Source organism: Microcaecilia unicolor, chromosome 6 (assembly GCF_901765095.1).
Source record: "Microcaecilia unicolor chromosome 6, aMicUni1.1, whole genome shotgun sequence".
NCBI classification, from domain to species: domain Eukaryota; kingdom Metazoa; phylum Chordata; class Amphibia; order Gymnophiona; family Siphonopidae; genus Microcaecilia; species Microcaecilia unicolor.
In genome coordinates this window covers 172,800,932-172,819,426 of record NC_044036.1, presented here as the reverse complement: position 1 = coordinate 172,819,426, position 18,495 = coordinate 172,800,932, and the positions used below count along the sequence as shown (strand labels likewise).

Here is an 18,495-nt window from a genome sequence, read left to right as displayed (position 1 = left end):
ACTAATATTCCGCCAGTGTCGTTTCCATCTCACAGATAGGCTGCAGAGAATACCTTCTCCTGCTTTAGACTTAATCCTACCCACCCTACCCCTCTACCCACCCACCCCTAGAGTGACATGTCTTATATAACCTCCCTATCAACCCACTCATTACTTTACCTCACCCATTTCTATTCTTCTATCACCTTCTCGCACTACTCCAACCAGAGTTACACCTAATCACACTGACCACCCTTCAACATCTTCTGTCCTTCTGTGACTGTTCTCTTGTACAGCGCTGCGTACACTTTGTAGCGCTCTAGAAATGTTAAATAGTAGTAGTAGTAGTAGTTATGCTCATATCAGCCCTCTCCTCAAGTCACTTCACTGACTTCCTATCCGTTTCCGCATACAGTTCAAACTCATTGACCTATAAGTACATTCACTCTGCAGCTCCTCAGTACCCCTCCACTCTCATCTCTCCCTACATTCCTCCCTGGGAACTCCGTTCACTGAGTAAATCTCTCTTATCTGCACCCTTCTCCTCCACTGCTAACTCCAGACTCCGTTCCTTTTATCTTGCTGCACCATATGCCTGAAATAGACTTCCTGAGCCGGTACGTCAAGCTCCATCTCTGGCTGTCTTCAAATCTAAGCTAAAAGCCCACCTTTTTGATGCTGCTTTTAACTCCTAACCCTTAGTCACTTGTTCAGAACCCTTATTTTATCATCCTCACTTTAATATTCCCTTATCTCGTTTGTCCTGTTTGTCTGTCCTAATTAGATTGTAAACTCTGTCGAGCAGGGACTGTCTCTTCATGTTCAAGTGTACAGCGCTGCGTACGTCTAGTAGCGCTATAGAAATGATAAGTAGTAGTAGTAGTCTGGTATGTTGGCTGTCATTAATGAATCCCCCATCTTGCCCTGCTCTTTTTACTTTTAAATACAAAAAAAAAAAAAAAGTTTAAAGCAGTGTTTCCGAACCATGTCTTGGAGGCATACCTAGCCACAGTGAATATGCATGAGACAGATGTGCACACACTCAGCCTCCAATGCATAAAAGGATCTCTTAAGTACATTTATTTAAAATATGCTGAAAACTAGACTAGTTAGGTGATTTGGAAACACTGGTGTATGATAAGAAGAAATTAGTTGACTTTCCTCAGATGATGGTATGAGGAACAAATAACCTAGGGGTCCTTTTACCAAGCTACGGGGAAAAAGGGCCCTGAGGTAGCGGCGGGAGCCGTTTTTCCCACACGCCAGGGCCCTTTTTACTGCAGCGGGAAAAAAGCCCCAAAAACAAAATGTTCATGTGGTAAGAAAATTCTAACCACATGGCCATGCGGTAGGGAGCCCTTACCGCCACCCATTGGTGAACAGTAAGGGCTCCCATGGTAACTGGGCAGCGAGCGGAGATGCCTGATTACCGCCAGATTACTGCCATGCGAACCATTTCTGGAGGTTCTTTCCTCCTTTAAAATGGCGCATGCTCAACCCGCAACTATCGCCGGTGGCCGCGTTGGGCTGGCAGTAGTCCCAGAATAGCGAGCGGTAAACCTGCATTGGGCTTACTGCCGCTCTACGTGCAGCTATTGATCTATTTTTCTTATCAACAGCACAATTTATTTGTTCTTTTTTTTTTTTAGAAAGAAAAAATTGAGGGTCATTTTACTAAGTTGCGCTCGTGTAGGTGCGTGTTTTGGGTGCGCGCAATTCAATTTTCAGCGCGTTTTAAAAAGGCCTTTTAAAAAAATTTTGCCGAAAATGGAGGTGTGGCAAAATCAAAATTGGCGCATGTAGCACCTGTGTTAGCTTTGTGTTTAGTTCCCTGCTCTGTTAGTTTAGGGCTTAGGAAGTCCCTTTCTTGAGCAGGGCTTAGGAGCTCCTGTTTAGTATAGGGCTTAGGAAGTCCTTTTGTAAGTTTACTGTTAGGAACACTCCTGCTGGTTTAGGGATTGGGAGCACGTAGATCAGTTTAGGTTTAGGAGCACTTCTGTTTCCATTCCTGGTCCCTATGTCATCCGGTATCCAGTAAGTCCTGTCGGCTACTCGAACCTAGGAGCTCAACTCCTGGGGGGCTTAGTAGCTAAGTGCAGGTGAAGCTGTGTGGACCAGTCCGGTGTGCTCCAGTCCGGTGTTCCAGTCCTGGGTCCTCCAGTCCGGGGGATTCCAATCGAGTGTTCCAGTCTGGGGGATTGCAGTCCAGTGTTCCAGTTCTGTGTCCTCCAGTCCGGGGGATTCCAGTCCATGTGTTCCGGTTCGCTGGGCAGTGCCTGCAGTCCCTGCCGGTGTGCTTACCCAGTGTTGGTTGGTGGGTTTTGCCTGCTGCTGTCGCTCCTCGTCAGCAGCCCAAGGGCTCACGTTTGCTCCAGAGCCCGGCCCCGCGGGCTCTGAACCTGAGGACCTGACATATTGGACATAACTTAATACATTTCTTGATTAGCTTTCGAAGGTTGCCCTTCTTCCTCAGATCGGAAATAAGCAAATGTGCTAGCTGACAATGTGGTATATATCATTCAGTGTAAAAAATGTAACGAAGGATGCTATATTGGAGAAACAGGCCAGATGCTTAAGACAAGATTCAATTTACATAGACATCACATGAACAATACTGGTGCCAGCAGGGTTCCCACGCCTGTTGGTCAACATTTTACAGGACCAGGACACTGTACCAGTGACTTCACAGTGAGAATCCTGAAAGGTAACTTTAAAACCATACAAGAACGTAAGACCTTTGAAGTCAGAATGATTGAATATTTTAACACCCAACAGAAAGGACTTAACAAGGATCTGGGGTTCCTAGCCCATTATAAACTGTATGTCTCTGTTGATCACCCTCCCCTCACCTATCCACACCCATCCTGTTAGAATATCAATGATATGCTTTGATGTCCCCATGCATATTTCCTACCCATCCCCCTCCTCCCACCCTGTCAGGCTGTCATAGTAATGCTTGAATGTTTTCACTTATATACACTGTCAGCTAGCACATTTGCTTAGTTCCGATCTGAGGAAGAAGGGCAACCTTCGAAAGCTAATCAAGAAATGTATTAAGTTATGTCCAATAAAAAAGGTATCATTTGTTTTTCCCTGAAATAACATCAAAGAATGAAGGTACTCCATCATTTATGCCCAATTAAGTAAAATATATTTTTTCAGACTACACAGGTTCCTTTTTTGTACTGAAATAGGGGCCTGTCTTGAAAATTCATTTACTGCATCATCTTTTCTGTAGGATTTTAACAAGGTACCACAACCTATAAATCACTCCAGTTTCCCTCATAAAATTTATTCCAAGAAGATACCAATAGTCTGACAATTGTAAAATAATAGTAACTTCTAAAGAATAAAATGCAGTACAGGAAGGTGAGTCAGTAACTTAAGTCTTTAATTTGATTAACAGAAATATTCTTATTTCTCATAAATATTCAGGGATTTCCTGTAGACAATAATTGAGCTATTGAAGAGTACCAGGCTGATCAAACAGACACTGCTTTCTTTTGTTTTCTGCCATCAATATTCTCACAGAGATGCCTCTGCTCTTCTACCTAATGGGTTGTTGAAGCCAAAGAATTTACTGAGAAAGGGTACAGAGAAGGGTGATAAAAATGATAAAGGGGGTGGGACGACTTCCCTATGATGAAAGGCTAAAGCGGCTAGGGCTCTTCAGCTTGGAGAGAAGATGACTGAGGGGAGATATGATAGAGGTCTATAAAATAATGAGTGGAATGGAATGGGTAGATGTGAATCGCTTGTTTACTCTTTCCAAAAATACTAAGACTAGGAGGCATGCAATAGAGCTACAAAAGAGTAAATTCAAAACAAATAAGAGAAAATATTTCTTCACTCAATGTGTAATTAAACTCTGGAATTTGTTGCCAGAGAATGTAGTAAAAGCAGTTAGCTTAGTGAGGTTTAAAAAAAGGTTTGCATAGATTCCTAAAAGAAAAATCCATAAGCCATTATTAAAATGGACTTGGGGAAAATCCACTGCTTTGATTGATGGACCTTCGGTCTTTCCCAGTATGGCAATACTTATGTACTAAAAATCCACCTCAGGAAGACACCAACCTCGAAACCTTTAGAGACGAAATAGATCATCCGCCTGAGGAAACACCAGCGGACAGGAAAGATTCCAAAAAAGTACAAAACATTTTATAGATCAGCAACTATAAATGTAATACATCTCCACCTTAACTATTATCAGCACTGTTTGCTTATATCTGCTTGTTTAAACTTCAATCACGCTAGTCTTGATGTAATACTGTTTTCTCCCAATCTATTATCTACCAATAACGATAGATTGCTTATATCTGCTTGTTTAAATTTCGATTATGCTATTCTTTATGTAACACTAAACTGTTTTCTCCCAATCTATTATCTACCAATAACGATACATTGTAAGCCACATTGAGCCTGCAAAGAGGTGGGAAAATGTGGGATACAAATGCAATAAATAAATAAATATGGCTTATCCCAGAAATAGTGGATTTTCCCCAAGTCCATTTAATAATGGTCTATGGACTTTTCCTTTAGGAAGACGTCCAAACCTTTTTAAAACTCTGCTAAGCTAACTGCCTTTACCACATTCTCTGACAACGAACTCCAGAGTTTAATTATACATTGAGTGAAGAAAAAGTTTCTCCGATTCGTTTTAAATTTACTACATTGTAGCTTCATCGCATGCCCCCTAGTCCTAGTATTTTTGGAAAGTGTGAACAGACGCTTCACATCTACCCGTTCAACTCCACTCATTATTTTATAGACCTCTATCATATCTCCCTTCAGCTGCCTTTTCTCCAAGCTGAAGAGCCCTTGCCGCTTTAACCTTTCCTCAAAAGGAAGTTGTCCCATCCCCTTTATCATTTTCGTCGCCCTTCTCTTGCACCTTTTCTAATTCCACTATATCTTTTTTGAGATGCGGCGACCAGAATTGAACACAATATTCGAGGTGCGGTCACACCATGGTGCGATACAAAGGCATTATAACATCCTCATTTCTGTGTGTCTGCTAATATTCTTCTGAGCTAGGATATAGAGCAAAACTTCGTAGAGAGGAATGCATAAAATCAAACACTTAACTCTGCCAGATACTTCCAAAATGTTTGCAGAACTCTATTAATAAAATTGGCAATATATTTTTATTGTGAATTTGTAAGTTTCAGGCTGTGATGTATTAGCTCAGTAAATTCTTTGGCTTCAACAGCCCATTAGGTAGAAGAGCAGAGGCATCTCTGTGAGAATATTGACGGCAGAAAACAAAAGAAAGCAGTGTCTGTTTGATCAGCCTGGTACTCTTCAATAGCTCCATTATTGTCTACAGGAAATCCCTGAATATTTATGAGAAATAAGAATATTTCTGTTAATCAAATTAAAGACTTAAGTTACTGACTCACCTTCCTGTACTGCATTTTATTCTTTAGAAGTTACCAATAGTCTGACAATTGTAAAATAATAGTATTATTATTATTTTTAGCATTTGTATCCCACATTTTCCCACCTATTTGCAGGCTCAATGTGGCTTATATTTGCCATAGTGGCGATTGCCATTTCCGGTCTACAGAGTTGCACATGGTTTTACAGTCAGTGCGTACATACATGGTATAAGAATACATTGCGATCTTGCTTAGGTGTCAACATTAAGTTGTTGCTTAATTAATTAAATTAATTCTTCTTGGAATAAATTTTATGAGGGAAACTGGAGTGTTTTCCATTCCTTTCCTAATAATACCTAACATTCTATTTGCTTTCTTAGCCGCAGCAGCACACTGAGCAGAAGGTTTCAACGTATCATCAACAATGACACCTAGATCCCTTTTTTGGTCCGTGACTCCTAACATGGAACCTTGCATGACATAGCTATAATTCAGGTTCCTCTTTCCCACATGCATCACTTTGCACTTGCTCACACTAAATGTCATCTGCCATTTGGACGCCCAGTCTCCCAGTCTTGTAAGGTCCTCTTGTAATTTTTCACAATCCTCCCGCAATTTAATGACTTTGAATAACTTTGTGTCATCAGCAATTTAATTACCTCACTAGTTACTCCCATCTCTAGATCATTTATAAATATGTTAAAAAGCAGTGGTCCCAGCACAGACCCCTGGGGAACCCCACTAACTACCCTTCTCCATTGAGAATACTGACCATTTAACCCTGCGCTCTGTTTTCTATCTTTTAACCAGTTTTAAATCCACAATAAAATACTACCTCCTATTCCATGACTCTCCAATTTCCTCTGGAATCTTTCATGAGGTACTTCGTCAAATGCCTTCTGAAAATCCAGATACACAATATCAACCAGCTCACCTTTATCCACATGTTTGTTCACCCCTTCAAAGAAATGTAGTAGATTGCTTTTGAATATGCTCTGTAATTTTGTTCTTAATAATTGTCTCTACCAATTTGCCCGGCACTGACGTCGCCCAGCTTTCTTTTGAGACAGTAGCTCAAACATTCTGAAAGTTCTCTTCCGCTCACTGCTTACTACATACATGCCCCAACTACATTATGGAAGTACCCCCTAACCATTTCATTGAAGAACTCACAGCCCACCTAAACTCTATGTTCCATGTAGGACAATTCCTGCTGGATAAGGGAAACATTCTGCTCACACCTATCCCAAAAGATAAGAAAAACACCAACAATATTTCAAACTATAAGCCAGTTGCATCCATACCACTATTGATCAAGATGATGGAAGGTATAGCGACCAAACAACAGAATACATCAACAAATTCTCCATATTACATGAATCCCAATCAGGATTCAGAACCCACCACAGCACTGTAACAATGCTGATCACACTTCTGGCTAAATTCAAACATGAAATCTCAATAGGCAAAAACATCCTCCTACTCCAGTTTGACATGTCATGTGCATTTGACATGACGGACCACCAAATCCTACAAAGAATTCTCAATAAGTTAGGAGTTGAAGGAAGATACTTACATGGTTCAAGGGTTTCTTGACCACCAGGTCTTACCAAGTAAAATCAAATTGCTTAATCTCTCTACCTTGGAAAGTGGAATGTGGAGTCCTATATGGCTCACCACTCTCACCTATACTGTTCAACCTAATGATGGCCCCACTAGCCAGGTCCCTATCCAAACAAGGCTTCAATCCCTTCATCTACACTGATGACGTAACAATCTTATATCCCCTTCAAAAATAACCCATCAGAAATCACCTCCAAAATCACGAACTGCATAAAAAAAACAGAGAATCCTGGGCATCAGCCTTCAAGCTGAAACTGAACAGGGGAAAAACACATTGCCTCATACTCTCATCTCCACACAATACTGAACACTTCACAACCATCAACGCTTTGGGATCATCTCTCCCAATCTCAGACAATCTGAACATCCTAGGAATCACCATAGATCGTGACTTATCATTATAAAACAAGACTAAGGCCAGTACAAAGAAAATGTTCCACACAATGTGGAAACAAACGGATAAAGAAATACTTTCGAAGAGATGTGTTCTGCGACATGATCCAAACCATGGTTCTAGTCCATGTGGATTACTGCAATGGAATCTATGCAGGGTGCAAAGACCAAATCTTGAAGAAGCTAAAGACAACACAAAATACAGCAGCTAAACTCATTTTCAGAAAAAAACCAGTTAGAAAGCGCTAGACCTTTTCTCCAAAAATTACACTGGCTACCAATCAAGGCATGCATATCCTTCAAGATTTGTTCTCTGGCCTACAGAATAATTTTTGGCCTCTCACTGGGCTACATGACCACTAATAGGAGCTACCATCCTGAAATGCAACTAAATCAGTGAGAACTTACCTTACCCGCCACTTCCCTAATTGTAAAGGCATTAAATACTAATCCAAACACAATAATCTACACTGGAAGATATCCAATGAATAATTGTAGCTATGTTGTTATTATAAATGAGGAAAAGCCTCAATCGATGATAGGGTCCTCCTTTGCTGAATTAATTCAACGTTAGGGAGTTCTATCCATTCATCATTGGCTAAAAAACCTCCTTGATAAGTTCCCTCTATCACACTCTAAACTGCTGTGTGTTGATATTGAAAGGGTTCACTTATCTCTCCAGCTCTTCAGTCTTTCACTGTCCACGGCCTGGTGGTCCAATAGCTCTATATTGAGGTTTACATTAAATACTAATCAACATACGATTCCAGCTTCTCATATGTTTGTACCAACCTCTGGAACACACTATTGAAAGAACTAAAACTCAAGGGCAATTATTTAATCTTCCAAAAACACCTGAAAGTCCATTTTTTCCGAAAGTTCCTCCCCGCTGAACCAACCTAAGCAAGCAAACTACCGAATCAGCACTACATGAATACGACAATAGACAGAGCTTTGCCACCCAATTCACCCCAAACACTTCACGCGTACCTGGGGCAACTATAAATACAAAGTCTGTCAAACTCAAGACAACTGTTAATTTTGTTCTTCTATATAAATTGTAACCTAGTTCTATACAAACTGTTAACCAATTTACATTGTTTTATACAAACTGCAACCAACTTACTCCAGACTCTTGTAAGCCACATTGAACCTACCAATAAGAAAATGTGGGATACATATGCAGAAATAAATAACATAAATATGCTATTTGTCTTGATTCCACTTGAATATGAATTATTCTGTTTATTGTATGCTCTTTATCACCTGGACCAGCAGCATAGTGTGGAGCTGCCTAATAGAGAAATGGATAGTGAACAAGGGGAGCCTGGTTCAAATCCCACTGAAGCTTGTTGTGATTCTGGGCAAGTCACTTAACCCTCCATTGCCTCGGTTACAAACTCAGATTGGGAGCCCTCTATTTTGATAGCTTTAGTGTATATAAGAAATTAAATAAACATTAAAATTAATTTCTTTCTCAGCCAATTCCTGCTTCAAAGGTTAGTGGGTGGCAAATCAGGTGAGATTGGTTATCAATGTATGCAGGAACATTTAACATAGTAAGAAGGAAGAGAATCCTGGGATGCTGTAGTCACTTTCATAGTTTCCAAAATACGGAAGATCAAAAAGGGATACGGAAGGTTAAACAATGACAGGGAGCTACCCATGAGGATTTGGTGGAGAACTGGAGATCAGTAGAAATAGTCAAATTTATTGATGATGAAAGTAATAGCAAATGTGGATTATAAGGAAACAACCTCCTTGGCAAAAGAGGATGCTAGTTCTTGGGCTGATGGAGATGGGTTGGAATTGAGTGTGTGGGGGAGAGGCTGGATTGAAAGATGGGTAAGGAAGGGAGATGCTGGATGGATGTGGAGAAAAGGAGAGAGTTAGTGAAAGACTGGGGAATATGAGAAAGGGGAACAGGAGAGCTGAGGTAATGGAAAGAGATGGAAAGTTTTAGGTAGGTGCAGTAAAAAGAGGGTAATTGAAGCCTGAATAGTAAAGAATAAATTAAATCTGGACTGAGAGGCAGAAAAATAAATGGAAGAAAACAGAAAGAAAAAGCAAGAGAAAATGGTAAGAGTTGATAGAACATTGAGGAAAGCATAAATCAGACTTGGACCAAAACAATTAGAAAAATAAAATAACCAGAAAACAAAGGTAGAAAAAGTAATTTCATTTTCTATTTCATGACTAGATTATATCTGTTTTTGGAACGTCCATTTCAAAATCTCTGCTGATTGGAGCTTGAGGGTACTTGATTTGGAGTTGAGAAATGCTGCTCTAAATTCTGAAGTTTCTCCTAAGTTTTTATCGTATCACATCTCTATTTCAATCTAGATATTCATTCACCAGTTAAAATTCAACAGGGATAAGACCAAGCAAATGTTTTTCTGAATGTATACGCTCACCGGAGGAACAGTATTTATATTAGTTACAATACATTATAAGCACAAATTACATGAATTAACTTCTATTATTTGTTTTCTGTTTTCATTAGTAAAGAAAGGGCACTGTTCGGTCAATGGAATGATAATGTATGACAAAGCAGTGTGGTCCCCAAAGCCCTGTCTTACTTGCCTATGCACAAATGGAAAGGTGATTTGTGATGAAATGATGTGCCCTCCACTGAAATGCCTCAGCACCATGATCCCTGAAGAATGCTGTCCAGTCTGCGCTGATATTGGTATATTCTTTTCATTAGTGAAATAAATGAGTATGAACAGCTCTAGCAGGTTAAGATTCTTCTAATACTTGTTTGTCTTACATTAAAGCTGTATTTTATAGGCATCTTTCATGGTCAAGTGTGTCAAAATATCTTATAACTATAAAAGTATACAAAACAATGATATGGTAAATTACAGGACATCAATAAGTTGGCAGAGAAGTGTACAGTTAGCAGTCATAGTTAAAGGAGAAGAGAAGAATATTAAGAGACTGAAGTGAGGCATAGAGATGAAGAGTAAATGAGACAAAAGTCTTTTGGATAAAGGGTACAGTTAAAAAAAAACCCTGCCAACAATTGTTTATTTATTTGACAAATTTTATTTAACAAACATTTATAGCCTGCACATCCAAACAGGTTACAATAAAACAATCAAAATCACACATACAAATAGAATAACAATACAAAAAAATGATTAAAACTCACAACCAAACTTAAAATCCCAAAGATTCCAAACTCCCATCTAACATCAGGAAACTTCCTACCAAATAAAAAAGTCTTCAATTGTTTCCAAAATAAAGATAAAGAAGAAATTTGACGCAATGTCAACAGCAGAGCATTTCACAATCTTATGTGCCAAGAAAGAGAAACCCACAAATTAGAAGACTGTTATAGAGAAAAATGCTAGATATAAACTGAAATAGGCAGCAGCAAATTCATGAAGGCATTAACAACAAGTTCAGTTTCATATACTGCTTTTCAAATGCCATATGATTTATAATTCAACAATCTGAAAAGAACCAGTGGAGTTATCTAGAATAGGGCAGTCAGAGCTGCACTCTGTGCCCATAGGCCTGTTTGAAAAGCTTTCAGGCCTGCTTTAAAAAGAAGAAATAATAAAAGATACTAAACGCCTTGGAATATCTCTACAAGTATTTCCATACAGTACAGAAACAGTTCACCATTTAGCTTACAAAAATAATTGCCAAGAGCTTGATCTAATTTTGCACATGACCCACATCTGAGTTCCAGAGGAAGGTACAGTTTATAGTCCCTGGTTCTTGGCTAAAGAGTTGGGAGGGGGATATAAAACCAGGAGAAAAAAAAAATCTCTGTATAGTGGAAATGAAAGCTCATGGTGCCATACTCCATTAGCCCAAATGATCCAAAGTCAAAAAGGAGAAGAAAACCACCAAGCCAAAAACAAAAATTTTAAAAAACAAAGGGTATATGATAAGTAAAAAGGAAAATTAGTTCTTACCAGATAATTTTCTTTCCTTTAGTGCAACAGATCAATCCAGGACCAGTGGGTTATGCCTGTCTACCAGCAGGTGGAGATAGAGGACACAGAGTTGAACTATGCCTTATGCCCTGATGCTCGGTGCCATTTCTCAGTATACCGGTAAGAAAGCAATGGAAAGGGAGCAAAGCCAAACAGTACCTGCAGAAGGCCAGCCTTGTGCATAGGCAGCACAAACCTGGGGGGAAAAGGAACAGCCTGTGGCTGTTCCATCGCCAGACCCCTGTGCTCCGCAGGCAGAGAAACCCCAAAGGCCACATGCTGCCATACAACCCACTGAGAAGGAGAATGAACAATTGGCATGCGGGAAACCAAATTGGCTGTGTTTCCCGTGCTAGCAGCATCAGAGGGAGAAACTGTGGTGCTCACTGCAGGAGCCGACATACCTGCTGGGGAGCCCAGAGAAGAAAGCAGAGCCGTAGTCGAAATGCTCTCCCCCGACTACTCCTGCCACTGAACTGGCAAGGCAGAACAAGACAACAAACCCTGGACACGAACTTATGAGCCCTCCACTGGGGAGGGGCACTTAGCTGTCTCTTAAGGGGCTGCCATTGGGAACAGCACTTACTGCCCAGGAATAGTGCCCCCCCCCCCCCCCCCCGAGTCCACCCGGAGCTACTCTGCACAGATGCAGTATCCGGTACTGCTCTCTCCTTCACAGCACTGCCTAACCACTAAAATTGGTTTATGATTTTTTATTTCTTTTTTTAAACACAGAGGAGACTTGAGGCAGGCAAAGTGAGAGCAAATGGGAAGGGGGAGGGAGGGATCTAGCTCCATTAGGTAGTCGCCAAGCAGCCGTGGCCAGCCGCTACACCCCAGGTTCCACTGAAAGAAACCAGGAACAGGAGACAGACCCCAAAATCCACGAGAAGTTGGTAGACACGTCCACCACCTGCTGGAAATAGAGGCATACTGGGAAATGGCACCAAGCATCAGGGCTTAAGGCACAGTGCAACTCTGTCATCTATCACCACTTGTCTTGGATTGATCTGTTGCCACACTAAGGAATAGGAACTTATAAACTTTATGTCCAAATATAATGAATATGTTGTTCTATAGTTCTAATATGTTTCTTGCTCGTAGGGAATAATGTTTATTGCCATTAACTTTCCTTTTACCTTATGCTATCATTCTTTCCCCCCCAATTTACATTCTCATATTCAGCATTACAAAATATTTCATTGGATGACAAACCTGAAATTTCTGGTGATTCTTCAGAACCAAATGACCCCAGGGATCCAGTTATTGTGCAGCCTTTACTTACTCATGAGATGACCAAGATACTTACAATGGAAGAGGAAAGAATTCAAGCAGAAAAAAAGAACATTCAAATTAAGGATGAAAAACAGAGGAGAAGAAAAGAAAAGAAACTTCAGAAAGAGGAGCGAAAAAGACAAGAACTTGAAGAGCGTCGTAAGGAAAATAAAGAAACACAGAGGAACACAGAAGAAGAAAGAAGAAAAGCATATGAGGAAGAAGAAAGAATATTGGAAGAAGAAAACAGAAAAAGAGAGGAAAATGAGAGGGGAAAGGAAATGAGAAGACAGGAAGAGGAAGAAAAAAGACAAGTAGAGGCCAAACGTCTAGAAAATGAAAGAAACCAAAGAGAGAGGGAAGAGGAAGAGGATGGAGAAGACGACGAAGATGATGATGGAGAAGACAACGAAGATGAAGAAGAAATTTTACGAGGTGATGTTTTCCGTAACCCATCTAGTCGCTTTCCCAGTCCTGCGCCACCTGAAGAGATTCCTTTCATGCAACAACCATTACCACAGGGCTGTTTTATCGCTGGCATTAGTGTCAGTTGCACAAATGCCAAACTCAGTCAGATACCACCAATTTCAGATCTAGATATAAAGCGTTTGGACCTTCAAGGTATGTCAAGCATTGATGCTTTATTTTATAAAAAAATTTAATTTAATATTTAATAATGATTACTTGGGTTATTGTCCAGTCAAATAGAAATACCTTACACCCGCACAACAAGATTTTGACCCAAGTGTTTCTCTATAAATTACTTGGATGCAAGAATCACACTGGAAATATTGAATTTGTGACTACTATCTCATTGTTGATGTAAACTTGTCCCGCCCACTCTTGGAAAGGGTGGGATATAACGGCACTGCTAACTGTAGATGCTAGTACAACATAATTCTGCACATACAATAACAGAAGCCTCATTATCATAATAGAAGCTACTTCATTCTATCATTTATGTACAAACTTGGCAAGCCGCCTCCCCCCCCCCTTTTTTAAATTTTGCTATGATAGTTGAGCATTAAGGGGGTCATTTTTATAAAGTTTCTTCAAATTGTAAAGCGAAAATACTTACCTGTAAGCAGGTATTCTCCAAGGACACCAGGCCTTATATTCCCACATGCCAGTAACACGAGATCATGTTTCCAGTCTGGAGCTTGTAACAAGCATAAAACAGGTCTTTAAGCGCGAGATGCTCTCCACTGCACATGCATGAGTGCCTTCCCGCCTGCCACAAGAGTGCAGTACCAGCAGTACAATATAAAGCATAAGAAAAAAAGAGACAACTCCAAGAGGAGGTGGTGGGGTATGTGAGAATATAAGGCCTGCTGTCCTCGGAGAATACCTGCTACAAGTATCTTCACTTTCTCCGCGTACAAGAAGGCCTATAATTCTTACATGTGGGAATCCCCAGATAGGTTAATTGGACCTAGTTATCGTGTTCTCAAGCATGAACACATCAGACATTCCATTTTCTCTGTCCAAGCTCCTCAACTACGGAATGACCTTCCTCCATCTCTGAGACTGGTAACTTCCTTAACAAAATTTAAAACATAATGCATACTAGCCGTTAAGCCCGTTAAAACGGGCGCGTATTGGAATGGTTTTTTTTTTCCAAGGCCCCCCTCCCGTTGCAGCTGCAAGGCCCCCTGCCATCCTCCTTCCCTGCCAGCTCCAAGGCCCCCTCTGTCCCTCCCTCCAAGCTCCAAGGCTCCAGTCCTCCCCCCTTCCCAGCTGCAAGGCCCCCTGCCCGCCCTCCCTCCCTCCCTCCCAGTTCCAAGGCCCCAGGCCCTCCCCCCAGCTCCCAAGGCCCCCTTCCCTCCCTCCCAGTTCCAAGGCCCCCTGCTCTCCCTCACAACTGTAAGGGGCCTCATTCCCTCACAACTGTAAGGGCCCCCCTGCCCTCCCTCCCAGTTCCAAGGCCCCCTGCCCCCCCCCGTGCCTTCTTCCCAGCCAGCTGGAAGGCCCCCTTCAGTCCAGCCCTCCCAGCTCCAAGGCCCCCCTCCTTCTGAGACCTCCCATGTCCCCTCCCCCCTCTTAGTCCTGAGTTCATCCTCCACTTTCAAAGGAATTGGGAAGGCAGCCGACATTTCCTTTACAAAAGATGGGAAGGAAAGACTCCCAGGTAGAGACTTACTCCTTTCCTGTGGAGAGACGGGATCAGATGGGGTGCCATAGGACTCCTCCTCTGAGAAGTACCATGGATCCTCCATTAAGTCCCATGAGCGCTCCTCATCGGTATCAGCCAAGAGCTCCTCAAGGGAGGGCTAAGAATGAATCCGTCTTGGTGAAGAGGTAACCATAACCTCAAGAGCCTTGACTCTGGGTCCAGCCTTGACTCCAGCGAAGCTTCCTCCACCAATATCGAGGGTGTGTCAACATGGGTGGCAGGTGATGCTGAGATCGCAAGCAGCATTGGCGTTGGAGACCTTACTGCAGGTTGGTGGCCACGTGGGACTAAAGCAAGAGGCATGGCTGGAATAAGCACCCCAGATGCCGATGCACTCTGCATGAACCCTGCCAAAAGCTCAGGGAGCAAGGCCCAGAGGTGCTCATTGAGGGAAAGGCTGGGGTACTAGTGTAGAAGCATCCTGCTAAATCTGTGGGACTGAAGCGAATGCCTAGTCCTGGCTGTGTGGAGACCCATGCATCGGCACCTCCTGTATGAAGGGAGAGTGGTCCTTTGAGCACTGATGCTTCTTAGGACTGGGAAAACCCTTGATGGCCCAGAGCTCCTGGCCCCATGCATCAAGGGGGATCGATACCAATGCTTCTTCCAGTGCCTAGCATCAATGCTCCCGGTGCCAAAGAGGATGACGTTGCGTTCTCACATCAGCTTGGGGTCGGGTCCGACGCTGATTAGTCCTGGGGGGCCTGAATAGTGGCTGGCATCGAGGCAGGTGGAGACCCACTTGATGCACAGTCACTCCCAGAGTGCAAGGGTCTTGCAGATATATGGACTGATACACCCGAAGCAATATCCTATGCCGACGCTGAAGACACCAATGCCAACACCAACGTTGAAGCTTTGGACCTGGCTCCAAAAATCTTTTCTCTCTGAGACTCTCTGGCCAACTGTGCTCTCTTCATCATAGGAAGACAGAGAATACAGTTTGCAGGGATATGATCAGGCCCCAAACACTGCAGGCACAAAGAATGTGTGTCTTTGCCACAGATGGTCCTGTTGCAACGAATGCAGCATTTGAAGCCACTGGGAACCTTCAATGATATGAAAGGAAAAATAGCTGTGGAAAACAACTCAATGGTGCTAAAAAGGTCAAAGCACCAAAAAAAACAAGGGAAAAACCCTACTAGAGTTCAGGCCTAAACACAGCCTAGCGAGTATGGTAAAATAAAGAAAACTAAGGGTGGGAAGGCACTCGCACATGAGCATGTCTCATGCTCAAAGACCTGTTTTAAGCTTGTTACAAGCTCTGGACCAGCAATGTGGACCCGTGTTACCCAAATGTAAGAATTACAGGCCTGTTTGTCCTCGGAGAAAATATGTTTTACTTTCAGAAAACTGCATGCAATTGTAAACCTATATAAGTATACATGCCAACAAGAGCACATGTAGTTTTCCACAGTCTGCACATAGTGCTCACACACATTTATTTTTCTTTAAAGCAGGTATATATTTGTGCACTACTGGGGATAGTTCTGACAGCCTACTTCACAAAGGCACAGACATCTGTGCTGCCTTCATAAATTAGCATAATATCCATGCTTTTTTGGACATTTCACATTGGCCTCCTGTTATGAATTTACCTCCTGTTACAGTTATAAAAATCTAATTTATTGAATAAAAATGATAAAAGTATTGCAGACTTAGGGGTTTATTTTCAAAGCACTTAGACTTACAAAGTTTTATAGGTTACTATCAGGCTCATTTTCGAAAGAGATGGACGTCCATCTTCCGACATAAATTGGCACTTAGACGTCCATCTCTCAGAGACATCCAAATCGGTATAATCGAAACCCGATTTTGGGACGTCTCTAGCGAAAGTCCGTCGCAAGGACGTCCAAATCTGAGGGGGGCATATCGGAGGCATGGTGAAGGCAGGACTTGTACATAAGTACATAAGTAATGCCATACTGGGAAAAGACCAAGGGTCCATCGAGCCCAGCATCCTGTCCACGACAGCGGCCAATCCAGGCCAAGGGCACCTGGCAAGCTTCCCAAACGTACAAACATTCTATACATGTTATTCCTGGAATTTTGGAGTTTTCCAAGTCCATTTAGTAGCGGTTTATGGACTTGTCCTTTAGGAAACCGTCCAACCCCTTTTTAAACTCTGCTAAGCTAACTGCCTTCACCACTTTCTCCGGCAACGAATTCCAGAGTTTAATTACACGTTGGGTGAAGAAAAATTTTCTCTGATTTGTTTTAAATTTACTACACTGTAGTTTCATCGCATGTCCCCTAGTCCTAGTATTTTTGGAAAGTGTGAACAGACGCTTCACATCCACCTGTTCCACTCCACTCATTATTTTATATACCTCTATCATGTCTCCCCTCAGCCGTCTCTTCTCCAAGCTGTATAGCCCTAGCCTCCTTAGTCTTTCTTCATAGGGAAGTCGTCCCATCCCCGCTATCATTTTAGTCCCCCTTCGCTGCACCTTTTCCAATTCTACTATATCTTTCTTGAGATGCGGCGACCAGAATTGAACACAATACTCAAGGTGCGGTCGCACCATGGAGCGATACAACGGCATTATAACATCCTCACACCTGTTTTCCATACCTTTCCTGATAATACCCAACATTCTATTCGCTTTCTTAGCCGCAGCAGCACACTGAGCAGAAGGTTTCAGTGTGTTATCGACGACGACACCCAGATCCCTTTCTTGGTCCGTAACTCCTAACGTGGAACCTTGCATGACGTAGCTATAATTCGGGTTCTTTTTTCCCACATGCATCACCTTGCACTTGCTCACATTAAACATCATCTGCCATTTAGCCGCCCAGTCTCCCAGTCTCGTAAGGTCCTCTTGTAATTTTTCACAATCCTGTCGCGATTTAACGACTTTGAATAACTTTGTATCATCAGCAAATTTAATTACCTCGCTAGTTACTACCATCTCTAAATCATTTATAAATATATTAAAAAGCAGCGGTCCTAGCACGGACCCCTGAGGAACCCCACTAACTACCCTTCTCCATTGTGAATACTGCCCATTTAACCCCACTCTGTTTCCTATCCTTCAACCAGTTTTTAATCCACAATAGGACATTTCCTCCTATCCCATGACCCTCCAATTTCCTCTGTAGCCTTTCATGAGGTACCTTGTCAAACACCTTTTGAAAATCCAGATACACAATATCAACCGACTCCCCTTTGTCCACATGTTTGTTCACTCCTTCAAAGAATTGAAGTAAATTGGTCAGGCAAGATTTCCCCACACAAAAGCCATGCTGACTTGGTCTCAGTAATCCATGTCCTCGGATGTGCTCTGTAATTTTGTTTTTGATAATAGCCTCTACCATTTTCCCCGGCACCGACGTCAGACTCACCGGTCTATAATTTCCCGGATCTCCCCTGGAGCCTTTTTTAAAAATGGGCGTTACATTTGCCACCCTCCAATCTTCCGGTACCATGCTCGATTTTAAGGATAAGTTGCATATCACTAGCAGTAGCTCCGCAAGCTCGTTTTTCAATTCTATCAGTACTCTAGGATGAATACCATCCGGTCCAGGAGATTTGCTACTCTTCAGTTTGCCGAACTGCCCCATTACGTCCTCCAGGTTTACCGTGAAGTCAGTAAGTTTCTCCAACTCGTCCGCTTGAAATACCATTTCCGACACCGGTATCCCACCCAAATCTTCCTCGGTGAAGACCGAAGCAAAGAACTCATTCAGTCTCTCCACTACGTCTTTGTCTTCCTTGATCGCC

At 42.1% G+C, this 18,495-nt stretch overlaps 1 protein-coding gene across 1 annotated transcript in view; it reads left to right on the top strand.

Moving 5' to 3' along the window:
* Nucleotides 1-18,495, top strand: part of LOC115472483 (extracellular matrix protein 2-like) — a 42,601-nt gene that overhangs the window by 12,004 nt on the left and 12,102 nt on the right. The window contains exons 3-4 of the mRNA XM_030206773.1: nucleotides 9,877-10,062; nucleotides 12,509-13,219. Coding sequence (XP_030062633.1) covers nucleotides 9,877-10,062; nucleotides 12,509-13,219 — 897 coding nt within the window. The remainder of the gene's footprint in view (nucleotides 1-9,876; nucleotides 10,063-12,508; nucleotides 13,220-18,495) is intronic.